We start from the raw sequence: 17,008 nt of genomic DNA, 5'->3' as shown, positions 1-17,008 counted from the left end.
CCCAAAGATTGGAAAGCTGACGGGGTTATCCCCCTCTTCAAAGGGGTGTCACTCTCGACCCAAACTGCCACAGACCTATATCTATCCTACACAGTCTTTCTAAGGTCTTCGAAAGCCAAGTTAACAAACAGATCACCAACCATTTCGAATCCCACCGGACCTTCTCCGCTATGCAATCTGGTTTCAGAGCTGGTTATGGGTGCACCTCAGCCAGGCTCAAGGTCCTAAACGACATCATAACCCACCATCGATAAGAGACATTACTGTGTAGCCGTATTCATCGACCTGGCCAAGGCTTTCGACTCAGTCAATCGCCACATTCTTATTAGCAGACTCGACAGCCTTGGTTTCTCAAATGATTGCCTCGCCTGGTTTACCAACTACTTCTCTGATTGAGTTCAGTGTGTCAAATCGGAGGGCCTGTTGTCCGGACCTCTGGCAGTCTCTATGGGTGTGCCACAGGGTTCAATACTCAGGCCGACTCTCTTCTCTGTATACATCTATGATGTCGCTCTTCTTGCTAGTGATTCTCTGATCCACCTCTACGCAGACGACACAATTCTGTATACTTCTGGCCCCTCTTTGGACACTGTGTAAACTAACCTCCAGATGAGCTTCAATGCCATACAACCCTCCTTCCGTGGTCTCCAACTGCTCTTAAATGCAAGTCAAACTAAATGCATGCTATTCAATCGATCGCTGCCCGCACCTGCCCGCCCGTCTAGCATCACTACTCTGGGTGGCTCTGACTTTGAATACGTGGACAACTACAAATACCTGGGTGTCTGGTTAGACTGTAAACTCTCCTTCCAGACTCACATTAAGCATCTCCAATCCAAAATTAAATCTAGAATCGGCTTCCTATATCGCAACAAAGCATCCTTCACTCATGCTGCCAAACATACCCTCGTAAAACTGACCATCCTACCAATCCTCGACTTCGGCGATGTCATCTACAAAACAGTGTCCAGCACTCTACTCAACAAATTGTATGCAGTCTATCACAGTGCCATCCGTTTTGTCACCAAAGCCCCATACACTACCCACCACTGCGACCTCTCGTTGGTTGGCCCTCACTTCATACTCGTCGCCAAACCCACTGGCTACAGGTCATCTACAAGTCTCTGCTAGGTAATCCCCGCCTTATCTCAGCTCATTGGTCACCGTAGCAGCACCCACTCGTAGCACGCACTCCAGCAGCTATATCTCACTGGTCACCCCCAAAGCCAATTCCTCCTTTGGTCGCCTTTCCTTCCAGTTCTCTGCTGCGAATAACTGGAACGAACTGCAAAAATCACTGAAGCTGGAGACTCATATCTCCCTCACTAGCTTTAAGCACCAGCTGTCAGAGCAGCTCACAGATCACTGCACCTGTACATAGCCCATCTGTAAAAAGCCCATCTATCTACCTCATCCTCATACTGTATTTATTTATTTATCTTGCTCCTTTGCACTACAATATCTCCACTTGCACATTCATCTTCTGCACATCTACCATTCCAGTGTTTAGTTGCTATGTTGTAATTACTTCGCCACCATGGCCTATTTACTGCCTTAACTCCCTTATCTTACCTCATTTGCGCTCACTGTATATAGACTTTTTTGTTTTCTTTTTTTCTACTGTATTATTGACTGCCAACACTGTCACTTCCGATGAATCTACGATAATCGAGAATTTCAAAGAGCATTTTATCAACTCGCCAAAGCCTCACCCATTTCTCCGTCACCCAAATCTAGATAGCTGATGTTCTGAAAGAGCTGCAAAATACCTTGACTCCTACAAATCAGCAGGTCTAGATAATCTAGACCCTTTCCTTCTAAAATTATCTGCCGCAATTGTTGCAACCCCTGTTACTAGCCTGTTCAACCTTTCTTTCGTATCATCTGAGATCCCTAAAGATGGATCGGAACGGATGACTGGAACGAACTGCAAAAATCACTGAAGTTGGAGACTCATATCTCCCTCACTAGCTTTAAGCATCAGCTGTCAAAGCAGCTTACCGATCATTGCACCTGTACATAGCTCATCTGTAAATAGCCCACCCAACTACCTCATCCCCATATTGTTATTGATTTTTTTTCTCCTTTGCACCCCAGTATCTCTACTTGCACATTCATCTTCTGCACATCTATAACTCCAGTGTTTAATTGCTAAAGTGTAATTATTTCGCCACTATGGCCTATTTATTACCTTACCTCCCTAATCTTACTACATTTGCACACACTGTATATAGACTTTTCTATTGTGTTATTGACTGTACGTTTGTTTATCCCATGTGTAACTCTGTGTTGCACTGCTTTATCTTTTATTTTATTTATTTTTTATTTTACCTTTATTTAACCTTTATTTAACCAGGCAAGTCAGTTAAGAACAAATTCTTATTTTCAATGACGGCCTAGGAACAGTGGGTTAACTGCCTGTTCAGGGGCAGAACGGCAGATTTGTACCTTGTCAGCTCGGGGGTTTGAACTTGCAACCTTCCGGTTACTAGTCCAACGCTCTAACCACTAGGCTACCCTGCCGCCCCATCTTGGCCAGGTCACAGTTGTAAATGAGAACTTGTTCTCAACTGGCATACCGGGTTAAATCAAGGTAAAATAAAAATAAAACATAACATTCTGAGAACCATGTTCTTTGAGCTTCTTAGAGCATTCTAAGAATGTTATTTAAAAACATACATTCTGTTCTCAGCATCAACAAAACTCTCTATCCTCTATCTTGTTAAGCGTGTTCAGGTGGGTAGGCTGCGCCCACTAATTGGCGACACCTCATCTGAATGATTGCTTGTTTCCTTTGAAATGGGGTCTGCTTGACTAGACAGATGGCATGCTAGCTCCATCCTGGTGGCGCAGTGAACTAATTCAGTGGATGGGGAATAGAAGATCATCAGTTAGAATCTCACTGATGCCATGTCACAATGAAAAATACATGTGTTTGCATGATTGATGCCTAAGCAAAGGAATTTCAAAATAGTTCATCTAAGCTAGCAGTGTTATTAAAGATCTAATTTAAATATGTTCTCAGAACATTATTTAATTACCTTTAAATAACCTATAATTTCTGTTCTGACCCTGCTGGTCATCTATGAACATTTGTACATGTCCTGTTATAATCTCCACCTGGCACAGCCAGAAGAGGACTGGCCACCCCTCATAGCTTGGTTCCTCTCTAGGTTTCTTCCTAGGTTCTGGCCTTTCTAGGGAGTTTTTCCTAGCCATCGTGCTTCTACACCTGCATTGCTTGCTGTTTGGGGTTTTAGGCTGGGTTTCTGTACAACACTTTGTGACATCATCTGATTTAAGAGGGGCTTAATAAATACATTTGATTGATTGATTGTTCACAGAATGTTAATAAAACCTCCTAGGACAACTTTCAGGGAACCATAGTATAACGTTCTCAGAACCTCCCTGCAACCTCAAAATGAAGGTTCCCAGAACAGGAAAGAATTTCACTTACGTTCTCAGAACGTTTAAAAAAAACGTTACATTTTTCTTGTCAGGAAGCGTATGGCTTCATTACCCAAAACCAATGGGAAACTAAAAATGTACGTTCCCATAACTTCCAAGGAACCAAACGTGCTAGCTGGGTTCTGTTTTATGTAGGCTAACCCTACCAAACATGACATGTCATACTAATCTGAGTGTCACAGATTTACGATTACTATGTAATGTCTACTCTTTGAGGCCAGGCTGCAAAATCATGCTCCTCAATGGAAATTGTGGATAGACCTTTTTTCCTCGATATACTATCCTCAATCACATTTGACAGAAAATTGATAATCATCCACTATCGAAAACAATTGAAATTGTCTACAATATGCAGGCATGTGCTTTTGGGCATGGTTTTGAAGACAAATGGATTTATGGATGTTGAATTTACTAACCACACACAGGAGGTAACCCATAATAAACGTTCATTAATGGCCATTAGGCCATTATTACCATTTAAACACTCCGTTATTTGATTTTTAAAGTGGATAAAGCAGCCTGCTCTGGCCGCCAGAGGACGCTGCCAGCCATACAACTTGTCGACATGTTGTATAGTATATGTCTATGTCTTGAGCCTGGCCTCCCTCTCATTTTGCCATCCTGTGTTTACTGCAGTGATTAAAGTTCAAGATAAAGTTGGAATTGGGCTATGCCTATGTGATAACGAAAACCTTAAAACATTTGCCGCTGAGGAATTTACAGACAGTTAGAACTTAACATTTATAAAATATGCTTATAGCCTAATATAAAACGAATTGGAATAAAGCAATATTCAACCTCCCCATTGCATAATTCAGAGGGATTCAGGTTACGCATGGCTTGTCTAACCCTGCACAACAACGCAGACCACACCTTGAGTGCACTCCACTCGGTTATCTAAAGTCTTACTCAGTTATCTAAAGTAGGCACTATCTGTCCTAATATTCTCTTGAAGTAACACTTGTGAAAACATTGGGTAAACATCCTAGTTCTGATTCTGACTCAGCATTTCAGTTCACAACGTTCAGACATCTAGCTCAACTCAGACATCTATGCCAGTAAAAGCCTAGTCCTAAACATATGCAGTCAGGCCTAATCACTTGAAGGTGGACAGAAATCAGACTGAACATTCATTTTCATTAATGGTTTATGGAACTGTTTGCGCAATGTATGCTCGGACTTCCTAGAAATATTGAAACTAAAATGATGCGCGGTTGGGTAGCCTATTGCGCGCACTAGGCTACACAACCATGGGGAGATCACAAGGCCTATTAGATCACTTTTTACGGTCTATTGGGATCATTACAAGGGTAGCCTATAATATACAATCAGTCAGAAACTTTTACATGTTGTTTTATCAAATGTTCTCATCATGGGGACAGTATTTGACAGCATGCCAATAGTTATCTTTTGTTCACTGAACCTCTCCAGACGCACGTGAAACGTGAGCAGCTTTTACCTAGTCCGAACTGCACATGACGAGTTTTGATTTTAGACATTGATCACGTCAGCACTAACATGTATATTTTTCCAAGGTTCATCGTGAGATACTCAAGCATTTTATGTCGAGACAGAAAGTGCTTTGCGGAAGACTACATGTGTGTGCGTAATTGTTGGATAGTGTGGTAGCTCTGTTCGTTTTCCATTATTTAGGACAATAGTATAACTTTAATTCAATGTTTTGTTTAGAGGTCCATGCATGATATAACGTTAATGATAATGGTTAGGTCTAAAATATGTAAGTGCTCTGTGATTCCAATTAGTTAAATAGTGTAGGCTACAGCAATGCATTTCTTAAGTCTTTAAAAGCATGATAGAGTCTATTTAACGCGGACAGCGAGATTAGGGGTCATACAGATCATTTATTTCTTTCTCAAAAATGTATCTGAATATACTTGGGTTTTTCAAACAATTCGGTGCCTTTTGAGAAGTGTATCTTTGTCAAAAATAACTTTTAATTTCAGCTGATTTTAACAGTCTGTCATAAAAAGCAGGTTCGACTTTTAAAAAAACAATTTCCCACTATAGTAAGTGCCAAATAAAATAACAGGTTTGACCAAGTGATACTAGCAAAGCAAGCAGCATGACAAGGTACAGCACAAAAAGTGAAATTGATCCCCAAAAAATTCTAGCTTGTCTATCTATGCATATTTGACCGTTCAAATTTTCACCACAAAAAAACATAAACAAAGAGTAGAACCAGCTTAACCGCTTTCACATTATGATTTGACTATTATATTTTCAATATTTCTTTAGAAAAAACATATTTTAAAAGGATAGTTTCACCATATTAAAATGAGAGTTCAGTTCACATAACAGGGTTGACCTAAACATTAGGGATAGAAGTAAATGAATCACGCATTGAATAAATAAATATCTTCAGAAATTACTTTTTCAAAGCAGCAAAATAATTAAGGCTTTACAATGATGGTGAAAAGCTGGAGAAATGTTAGGATTAAGTGGGTTAAAATAATGTAAAACAGCACTTTAGTAAGTCTTTATTAATTTAAAAATCCAGATTGATTGAATTATCCATGTGGTCTATATTAATGGTCTATATTAAAGGGCACCAATTTAATATAGCGGGCTTTTAAAATGCAATATTTGTGCACAATATCGACTTAAAATATCAGAGGGACGAAAAAGGTTTATAGAACGACCCATTTGTTTTAATTCCTATACTCTCGGGATTCTCTTTCTATTCCAAGCCGGTTCAGTCAGGTTTGAGTCGTCTACATGACATTTGCTGCCGCTGAGCAGAGGCCACTCGCCTAGATGTGTTCGGTCGAATCCGCCGCTTTTGGTAGCGCGGGGTCAAAATAGTCGCGACTCTTTTGGTAATAACAATGATATGGACCCCTGCAGCAAAGCCAGCGCAGCCAGAGGACACCGTGTAAAAATGGTCTGTACACTTATATATAGACTGACCCAGTTTTGGACCCACTTTTAAATAATTAGTTCAGTAATTTATTACACACGGTCAATAACGTAAAATGTGAATACTACTAAAGCAAGGGTCATAAAAGCAAGGGACACAAACGTGCATTTGGGAATACAAGCAAGATGCATTTCCTTCTGTATTGGGTATTCTCCTGCTAGGGAGGGGAATGTAATTTAACGTTGTTTCCATTATCCAAATTATGACCATAATTTTAGCAATAGCCTACTTATTTTTGTAGGCCTATCTAGGCGTATTTGATAATGCATGATATAAGTTGAGGTGCCCATTAATTAAGTTACTACAGTTTATAGCCTATAGACCCAGCAAATATAAATAGAATGTATCATAATATGCAGGACAGTTAATACAGATTTGCTCTAACTTCCAAAGACATTATGTTTATGCTATTTTTCTTAAATGTAGCGGTGATCATATGGGTTAATCAATTTGAGTACATCACCATGCTAGCCTAAAACCAATACATTTAACAGAAATGTACAATATATTATGTTGTCTTAGACCTTATTAGGGGAATGGTGTGTGACAAAAGCTCTAAAATCCCCACATCTCGTCTAGGGAAAGTGTTGTGTGACCTCAGAGGAGTGCCCAACGGTGATTGGTTGAGGAGGGAGGTCCCAGCTGCCGAGTAGGAATAAAAACATCTTCTAATTCTCATCAGTGAAAGCTCGACTGGAACTGTCTATTTTCCCACTTGACCTGACTGTTGAGAAGTTTGCATTTTACCCTAAAACAGAAGTCTACTAAGGTAAAGTGAAACTTTACTTTGATTGTCTTGGTCTTAAAGCCTGCAATATATGTGCTTGTTTGGATTATTCATATTTTCAATTTATAGGGTCTGTTATTGAAGCAATTGTAAAAGCTTTAGAATAAAATTATAATATGCCTACATGATTAATTTGATGCAAGAAATATTATTATATTTAAGTACCTATTATAAGCACCTATTTTATGTATTTTGTTTACCTGTATTTATTACAAAGTTTGTATTGTCTTAGAGTGTCAGTGTACTCCCTTGCTTGCTTATAGGTTTTTATTGATGTTCTTTCTGTAGTGCTAATAGAGTAATATTGAACTCAACCTTTAATGTTCATTAATGTGGAGCTCTTCCTCTAATGCTTGTATCCACTGCTGGTCTTTCTCTGTGAATTAACACTTAAATGTAGCCTAGTGGTTAAGAGCATTGGGCCTCTGTCTATGTGCTCTTGATCAAGGCACCTAACCACAACTGCTCTGGATAAGAGCGTCTGCATAATGTGGTGTATGAACCCAAGAGTACAATCATGTTAAGCTCTTCCTCCACAATTATTGAAAATGTATGAATTAATGTGCTTTCACACTTGTAACACATTAATTAATCAACTTGTCTGTCCTCAGCTAGAGAAATGAACAACCCACAGGAGAGAGCTCTTCACGTGGCCACCCCACTGAGGGAGAGCCTTGCCCTGACCAAAATAGCAGGCACCTCTGTCTACCTGAAACTAGACTCATCCCAGCCCACAGGATCTTTCAAGATCAGGGGCATTGGACAACTTTGCAAGACAGTGAGTGAATCACCCATACCTATGAGTTAGGAGAGGAAAAGGATGTGGAGTGAGGGGGTGCTTGTGATAAGATGGGGTGATGTTGTTGTGCTAGAATGCATGTTAGGGGCCCCAGCAAAACAACATGGGGTGTGGATGTGCAGGCGAATGGTATATAGCATGTTCCCAGTAGGACCAGTCCAGACCAGTTTGAGGAGGTCAGTCCCTGTCTGAACACTGGACATGTGACTAATTTGATTTAATTTGATATTTTCAATGTGGGGTCCACATTCTCATCAAGGGGAACAGAACTGTGAGTCATATCATGTGCTCTTTGTTGTCTTTCAAGTGGGCTGAACGAGGCTGTGAGAGATTTGTCTGCTGTTCAGGTAAGTAATCAATCACATCACAGCTTGAAATCACTGCTTAAAAATCTTTGTCACAATACAAGAAGCATAGCATATTATCTCAGAAATCTATATTCTTATGGGATCTTTCATCTAAGCACTCTCCGTATAGTATCCTTTTTCCTAAAGTGGCCAATCATTGCTCCATCACAGGAGGAAATGCTGGTATGGCAGCTGCTTACTCTGCCCGTAAGCTTGGTGTACCTGCCACCATTGTCGTGCCCAGTGTCACCCCGGAACCAACAGTTGAGAGGCTGAGGGACGAAGGCGCCGATGTCGTCATTCATGGCAAGACGGTGAATGTGAGCATCGAATATGGACAACAGCTTGTGGCCAACAACCCTGGATGGATCTTCATCTCTCCCTTTGATGACCCTCTCATCTGGTGAGTTACAGATACCATATCAATACACTTCAGCAACATCAGTGTTGCTCTATCTCCTGTGGATGTACTGATAATAATAGTCAAAGTAAGAGTGTCTTCCAGGAAATAAGGAAAGCTGATAAGGGATAAGAAACATTCAACTCTATTCCAATCCAAATGAAACTTTGCGTGGCATATTTTCTTGTATACATTTATTATGCGTAGTATCCTGAGTGTTACCATGCTTTACTGAGTAAAACTTGTACATTGTTCTCTGTGCAATGATAGGATGATTGGCAGAATCTATGAGGATATCTTATCGTGCATTTTTGTGCTGCAGTTAACAAGAGGGATTGAAGATAATCTAATTCTACAAGATGACTGAACCCTCATGGCAGCCAAATGTTTCTGGTTAATTTCACAGCCAAACACTAACTATACACTTCAGCTGAATAGACTTCAATGTTATCAGCAGCATTATAGCAGAACCAGCAGCCTTTTCTTGTCTCATGAACGATTAACAACATAGCTTATTCCGAAAGATTGTTAGTGTTCCATTCCAGTCAACATAGAACGATGTATACAAAGCAGATTCTAAGGACTGCTTTGCAATGTATCATAAAATGTATTGTGAATGAAAAGTGAAAACACATTTTTTTTCAATGTGTGTGTAGGGAGGGCCATGCGTCTCTGGTGAAGGAAGTGGAGTCCGAGCTGCAGGAGAAGCCTGGGGCGATGGTGTTGTCTGTTGGAGGTGGAGGCCTCATGAACGGGGTTGTCGAAGGACTGCGTCGCGCCGGCTGGGAAAATGTTCCAGTCGTAGCGATGGAGACCATGGGGGCACACAGCCTTAATGCTGCTATAAAGGCAGGGAAGTTGATCACTCTGCCTGAGATCACAAGGTAAGAAATTGTAAGAGTCACACTCACACCGAGAGACCAGGATCTTAAAAAAATAAAAAATAATAATAACTTTTATTTAACCAGGTAGGCTAGTTGAGAACAAGTTCTCATTTACAACTGCGACCTGGCCAAGATAAAGCAAAGCAGTGCGACACAAACAACAACACAGAGTTACACATGGAATAAACAAGCGTACAGTCAATAACACAATAGAAAAAAAGAAAGTCAATATACAGTGTGTGCAAATGGCGTGAGGAGGTAAGGCAATAAATAGGCCATAGTAGCGGAGTAATTACAATTTAGCAAATTAACACTGGAGTGATAGATGAGGAGATGATGATGTGCAAGTAGAATACTGGTGTGCAAAAGAGCAGAAAAGTAAATAAAAACAATATGGGGATGAGGTAGGTAGATTTGGTGGGCTATTTATATATCTCTTTAACATTACAGCCAATAAGTAATATGTTAGCACAAAAAAAGAAGGCAAAGCCGTATGCACAACAACAATTCTATCATTTTCATCTACACAGCATTGCCACAACATTGGGCCTGACAAGAGTATCTGCACAGACCCTGAAACTTGCTGGCGAACATACCGTTTTCTCCGAGGTGGTCACAGACCAGGATGCTGTCAGAGCTGTCGAGCGCTTTGTTGGTGAGCATCACAAACAGTAGGCTAGACCTGTGTAGAGGATCATATGATTACCACTGTATACCTAAAAAAAGCCCACAAGCCTCTCTGATACTGAATTCCTCTTCCTGCTCCAGACGATGAGAAGGTCCTGGTGGAGCCTGCGTGTGGTGCTGCCCTGGCAGCTGTGTACTGTGACATCATTCCCAGACTGCAGAAGGAGGGCAAGCTGAAGCAGGACCTGGGCCCTGTGGTGATCGTGGTATGTGGAGGCAACAACATCAGCATGGAACAGCTCCAGAAACTGAAGCAGCAGTTGGGCATGTCTTCTAGCTAGGCAGACAGACGGCTTTGGGTTCTGCTGATTCTTTCTCCATCACTCCATTCCCCAGATCGTTCCAGCTTTAGCTCCCCTACTTCATTGTGCACTACCAATATGTGCATCTTATTATGAGTCATGAACACCATTGGGCCAAATCATTCCAGACTGTGTGCAGTATACTCCTGAAAGGGCATGACTGGCTGAAGGATGAACTGACATTCGATTCAGCAATAGCTTACGGTTAAGATAGAAAAGCATTGAAAGGCATTGATAGGCATACAGTCTACTGCTCTGGCAGTAGTAGTCTTTCAATTGAATTGCCTAGATGATTAACTTCTTGGTTTAAAATGAACCAAGTAGAGTAGTATTGTTGTTTGTATTTAGCATGTTTTATGTTCATGTAAACTATACCATTGGTTGTATTTTCTTCACCCTCTTTTGTACTGTATGAGTGATATTTAAAAATAAATATAATTATACACATTTTTCCTGAATATCCTGTCTGTAAAGAGTCCTGTGTGTAGCTGGTGAGAGAGTCAGGCGCAGGACAGCAGATATGAGGAGAAAACGTGTGTCACAATGCCTGGAATGGTGGGTGTGGAGTCAAATGCAGAGAGCAGAGGATACTGGGGAAACCTGACTTTATTAGGTTTCCAAAGCAATCGCCCAAAACAACAGGCAAAATTAGTCACAAAATTGGCCAACCCAACACAGGGCACAAACGGACAGGAACACAACACGCACAACCTGATTAACAGAAAACAAGCCTGCACAAAAACAGACGGGCCTAACAGGCTTAAATAGGCTGAATCAAAAAAACAAAATAAGAGAAAGGTGCGACCAATAAGACCAAACAAACCGAAAAAGAAAAGGGGATCGGTGGCGGCTAGTAGACCGGCGACAACGACCGCCGAGCGCCGCCCGAACAGGCAGGGGAGCCACCTTCGGTGGGAGTCATGACAACGTGCTTTACTCAAAAAAGTCAAATATACAAAGAAACATCTTTAGCACACAAAGACAGACCGAAATAGACAATAAACAATCACTCACAAAAACTATGTGGGGAACAGAGGGTTAAATGATGAACATGTGATTGTGCGATTGACAACAGGTGTGTGAAACAAAGACAAAACAAATGGAAAATGAAAAGTGGTTCGGCAGTAGCTAGAAAGCCAGTGACGTCGACCGCCGAACGCCGCCCCGAACAAGGAGAGGGAGCGACTTCGGCGAAAGTCGTGACACTGTCTGGAGTACCATTTCTTATAATCTGTGTTATGAATTTACTATTTAGATTCTGGTGAGGCTTCTTTCTACAGTGCAAATAAATAAACTAAAACAACAAACTAAATTTAACAAAACTTAAACATCTCATATCTACAGTATTTTTTTGTATTATTGGATGAAATTCTGACCAATAGCCATATTAGACATTAAATGCATTTAATTGGCCAGTCATATTGTTCACGGCAGCGCAGGGTTTCAACCTAAAGATGATATGGTGAGGTTGGGAGATATTCATGCACTCAGCATTTGAAGGCCTTTTATTTTGTATTTCTTTTTACTTAACCTTGATTTAACTTGGCAAGTCAGTTAAGAACAAATTCTTATTTACAATGACGGCCTAGGAACAGTGGGTTAACTGCCTTGTTCAGGGGCACAACGACAGATTTTTACCTTGTCAGCTCGGGGATTCAATCTAGCAACCTTTCGGTTACTGGTCCAACACTAACCACTAGGCTACCTGCCGCCTCTTCTACCGGCCTGTCCTATCAATGACCTCCTGACCACCACTGTGGAACACAAGTGGCTCTTTGGTTTACGTTATTGTACCAAAGTTTCAACATACCATGCAAGATGGACTAACCATGCCAGGTGAAATGGAATTACTGTAATTACATTGTCTTATCAAGGAAAATTAGGTGACAACCAGTTCTGGTATGATGTAACAAAAGTGTCTCAAAAGAAGGAATGTCACGCTGTTGTTCCCAAAACTATGTTGACATGTCTATCTTAACAGTTATGATAATCAATATTATCTTATACAGTTGAAGTCGGAAGTTTACATACACCTTAGCCAAATACATTTAAACTCAGTTTTTTCACAATTCCTGACATTTAATCCTAGTTAGGTCAGTTAGGATCACCACTTTATTTTAAGATTGTGAAATGTCAGAATAATATTAGAATGATTTATTTCAGCTTTTATTTCTTTCATCACATTCCCAGTGGGTCAGAAGTTTACATACACTCAATTAGTATTTGATAGCATTGCCTTGGGTCAAACATTTCGGGTAGCCTTCTACAAGCTTCCCACAATAAGTTGGGTGAGATTTGGCCCATTCCTCCTGACAGAGCTGGTGTAACTGAGTCAGGTTGGTAGGCCTCCTTGCTCGCACACACTTTTTCAGTTCTGCTGACAAATTTTCTATAGGATTGAAGTCAGGGCTTTGTGATGGCCACTCCAATACCTTGACTTTGTTGTCCTTAAGCCATTTTGCCACAACTTTGGAAGTATGCTTGAAATCCTTGCTCATTTGGAAAACCCATTTGCGACCAAGCATTAACTTCCTGACTGATGTCTTGAGATGTTGCTTCAATATATCCACGTAATTTTCCTCCTCATGATGCCATCTATTTTGAGAAGTGCACCAGTCCCTCCTGCAGCAAAGCACCCCTGCAACATGATGCTGCCACCCCTTTGCTTCATTGTTGGGATGGTATACTTTGGCTTGCAAGCCTCCCCCTTTTTCCTCTAAACATAACGAATGTTATTATGGCCAAACAGTTCTATTTTTGTTTCATCAGACCAGAGGACATTTCTCCAAAAAGTACAATCTTTGTCCCCATGTGCAGTTGCCAACCGTAGTCTGGCATTTTTATGGCGGGTTTGGAGCAGTGGCTTCCTCCTTGCTGAGCGGCCTTTCAGGTTTTGTCGATATAGGACTCATTTACTGTGGATATAGATAGTTTATACCTGTTTCCTCCAGCATCTTCACATGGTCCTTTGCTGTTGTTCTGGGATTGATTTGCATTCGCACCAAAGTACGTTCATCTCTAGGAGACAGAACGCGTCTCCTTCCTGAGCGGTATGACGGCTGCAAAGTCCCATGGTGTTTATACTTGCATACTATTGTTTGTACAGATGAACATGGTACCTTCAGGCGTTTGGAAATTGCGTCTAAGGATGAACCAGACTTGTGGAGGTCTACAATGTTTTTTCTGAGGTCTTGGCTGATTTCTTTAGATTTTCCCATGATGTCAAGCAAAGAGGCAAAGATTTTGAAGGTAGGCCTTGAAATACATCCACAGGTACACCTCCAATTGATTCATCTGATGTCAATTAGACTATCAGAAGCTTCTAAACCATGACATCGTTTTCTGGAATTTTCCAAGCTGCTTAAAGGCACAGTCAACTTAATGTATGTAAACTCGCGTCGGGGCGGCAGGGTAGCCTAGTGGTTAGAGCTTTGGACTAGTAACCGAAGGTTGCAAGTTCAAATCCCAGAGCCGACAAGGTACAAATCTGTCGTTCTGCCCCTGAACAGGCAATTAACCCACTGTTCCTAGGCCGTCATTGAAAATAAGATTTTTTTCTTAACTGACTTGCCTAGTTAAATAATAGGTCAAATAAAATAACTTCTGATACAGTGAGTTATAAGTGAAATCGTCTGTCTATAAACAATTGTTGGAAAAATTACTTGTGTCATGCACAAAGTAGATATCCTAAACGACTTGCCAAAACTATCGTTTTTAACAAGAAATCTGTGGAGTGGTTGAAAAATTAACTGTATGTAAACTTTCGACTTCAACTTGATCAGTCAGGATTTGGTTCAGGTGTCCCCTAAGATCAAACAATTTACAGGGTCATAAAACCCTTATAAATGACAAGTTTGAATGGAGAATTTCCTTGATGCCCTTGATAAGATGGTGCACATAATGGAAGGTACTTTTAGAGGTCACTGACAAATTTTAAGAACAGCGTAGTCTGCCCATTGAATAGGCTATTTGTCAAATATAAATGGTAAAAACCGTTGCCACAATATTGATATTGAAGTACACAGATATTTACACTTAGTGCTTTGGCCTTGTTGTTTCTCTAATCTTATCTGTGTCCCTGCCTGAGGTGAGGAGCTGTTGCAGAGGGTCCACACTGGAAGTCTTAAACTTGTATCCCCCTTCCCTCATCCAATTGGCTGATCATTGAGGGCTGTGACCCAGTTCTGTTTCCTCATTGGCTGGCAGATTTTTAAAATGGAGGTGATCAGCCAATTGTGAGAGGGGAGACTATAAGGATACTGCTGACCAATATCTAAAACTGACCCTAACCAAATATTAACCAATTCTGAAATTAAATATCGGTTTGCAGGTCAGGAGTGTCCATAAAGACCCTCTGAAGACAGGCTTCCTTCCCCCTGTCTAATGACCCAAAACACCTTAAGAGTCCCGGGCACAAAATATTCTCAGAGCTCCTCACATGCAGCCCAAGATACACGCAGTCTGGGATTGATATAGTATGCAACAGGTCACAATGTGTAGCGTACCAATGGTGGAATGGGGGCAGGTGACTGAGGAAACTGGCCCGGCACTTGTTGCTCTGAAAAAGGGTCTGGTTTATAGCAGACTGGGGTGATGTAACACGTGTTTGAGTTAGGACTAGGGCCCTTACATAAAACACACAGAGGGACGGAAGTAAGGAACCAGAGCACCCAACCTTTCACAATAATCTGTGGGACCACAAGACAACCAACTTTATCTTTCAACACCCATTCAGTAAAGGTTTTATTGGGTCCCCAGAGAGAATGATTTATTTCAGCTGAGGTAGAATGGGTTTAAATATCCCTGCGTTAAATGCTGTCCACCAGAAACACTGCGTCATGGTCAGATTTGCTGAAGGGAGGACGAGGGAGGGCCTATGCTTTTCTGTGGGCAGAATTAAAGAGGTCTAGAGTTATAATGTGCCTTTTAGCGCCGGAGATGTGTTGGTAAAATTGAGGTAGAATGGTTTTAAATCTCCCCGTATTAAATTCTGCCCACCAGAAACGCTGCCTCTGTTTGAGCTGGTTTCTTGTTTGTTTATGGCCTGATACAGTTAATTGTTTATGAAGAGACATACCCATCCCCCTTTGGACTTGCCCGAGGCCGCTTTCGTCTGATCGTGCCGCTGCAATGATGTGTGAAGAAAATCGTCAACATTTTATCTGCTAGAATAGCATATGCCAAACACACATCTAAGCAAAGACTGGCAAATGAAGTGGATTTACACTATGATTTAATGCCAGTGAATGTGGCTGGGGAAAAAACACTCAACGGTCAATATCAAAGTGTTATTTTTTGTCCTCAAGATAAATCATTCAAAATTGCATATAAAAAATATACACTGGATTACATTTCAAAAGGATCCTTGTGTGTGTCTACCTTTATGATAATAGAAGCATAATGACATAGAAGTACATTTTAGACTATTTTATTTCACTGGAAGGAGGCAGTTTTTCAATGTCCCAAGTGCTGCTCAATCAACTTCAATGAGAATAATTCGGAAAAAAATTATACATTTAAAAAAATATTTACAGATTTTCTTCATTAAATGTTATCGTATGTATAGTCTTTTTATGTTGAATGATGCACTTTTTCTAAGAATATTGACTATTTTCTGTACGTCCTCAAAATCGTTGTCCACCCTGTTACATTGTGCTTACTGGCACTAAGAAAAGATATATTTTCTACAATGACATTACAAACAGGATATTATGCCACTTCCTTGGCGGGAAAACAATTGTGGTGAATATCTAGAGTTCATACTATTACATTTTCATCATTATATGTTAGTGATGTGATGTGGGAAAGCATAACATGTCCACCCAGTTAAGCAAAAATACAAAAGACGTTAATCGAATTTCATAATATATTTGTCAAACAATGCAAATTACTTTTCATGTGGCAGCCATTATCGTAGCTTCATCACGATCACTTGGAGCATAGTTGCTAACTTTAGCTCAAAATGTCTACCCTGTTATTGTCCACTGTAATGGTTTTCTTCATCTGAAGGAGAGGCGGACCAAAGCGCAGCGTGGTGGTTATTCATATTCTTTAATTTATAAAGAAACTACACATGAGATAACTAACAAAAACAACAAATGTGAGAAAACCTAAAACAGTCCCATCTGGTGCAAACACAAAGACAGGAACAATCACCCACAAACACACAGTGACACCCAGGCTACCTAAGTATGATTCTCAATCAGAGACAACTAATGACACCTGCCTCTGATTGAGAACCATACTAGGCCGAAACATAGAAAACCCCAAATCATAGAAAATCAAACATAGACTGCCCACCCAACTCACGCCCTGACCATACTAACTAAATACAAAACACAGGAAATAAAGGTCAGAACGTGACAGTAACCCCCCCCCCCCAAAGGTGCGGACTCC

At 40.7% G+C, this 17,008-nt stretch overlaps 1 protein-coding gene across 1 annotated transcript; it reads left to right on the top strand.

The window, feature by feature from the left end:
* The first annotated feature begins 6,990 nt into the window (after positions 1-6,990).
* On the top strand, positions 6,991-11,070 carry LOC109895906 (L-serine dehydratase/L-threonine deaminase). Its single transcript, XM_020489996.2, has 7 exons — positions 6,991-7,175; positions 7,805-7,971; positions 8,300-8,339; positions 8,511-8,742; positions 9,396-9,623; positions 10,154-10,278; positions 10,392-11,070. The coding sequence occupies exons 2-7, from the start codon at positions 7,813-7,815 to the stop codon at positions 10,589-10,591; spliced, it is 984 nt and encodes a 327-aa protein (XP_020345585.1). The 5' UTR covers positions 6,991-7,175; positions 7,805-7,812; the 3' UTR covers positions 10,592-11,070.
* Positions 11,071-17,008: the final 5,938 nt, after the last annotated feature.

Source organism: Oncorhynchus kisutch, linkage group LG8 (assembly GCF_002021735.2).
Source record: "Oncorhynchus kisutch isolate 150728-3 linkage group LG8, Okis_V2, whole genome shotgun sequence".
NCBI classification, from domain to species: Eukaryota; Metazoa; Chordata; class Actinopteri; order Salmoniformes; family Salmonidae; genus Oncorhynchus; species Oncorhynchus kisutch.
The sequence above is the reverse complement of the archived record's forward strand: the minus strand, read 5'-3'. Positions and strand labels throughout refer to the sequence as shown.

What these genes read in the sequence shown, in the direction of transcription:
- LOC109895906 (XM_020489996.2), top strand. Translation starts at nt 7,813, where the DNA reads ATGAACAACCCACAGGAGAGAGCTCTTCACGTGGCCACCCCACTGAGG. An exon ending in GAGATTTGTCTGCTGTTCAG is followed by an intron (nt 8,340 to 8,510) that starts GTAAGTAATCAA and finishes GCTCCATCACAG; the next exon opens with GAGGAAATGCTGGTATGGCA. An exon ending in TTTGATGACCCTCTCATCTG is followed by an intron (nt 8,743 to 9,395) that starts GTGAGTTACAGA and finishes ATGTGTGTGTAG; the next exon opens with GGAGGGCCATGCGTCTCTGG.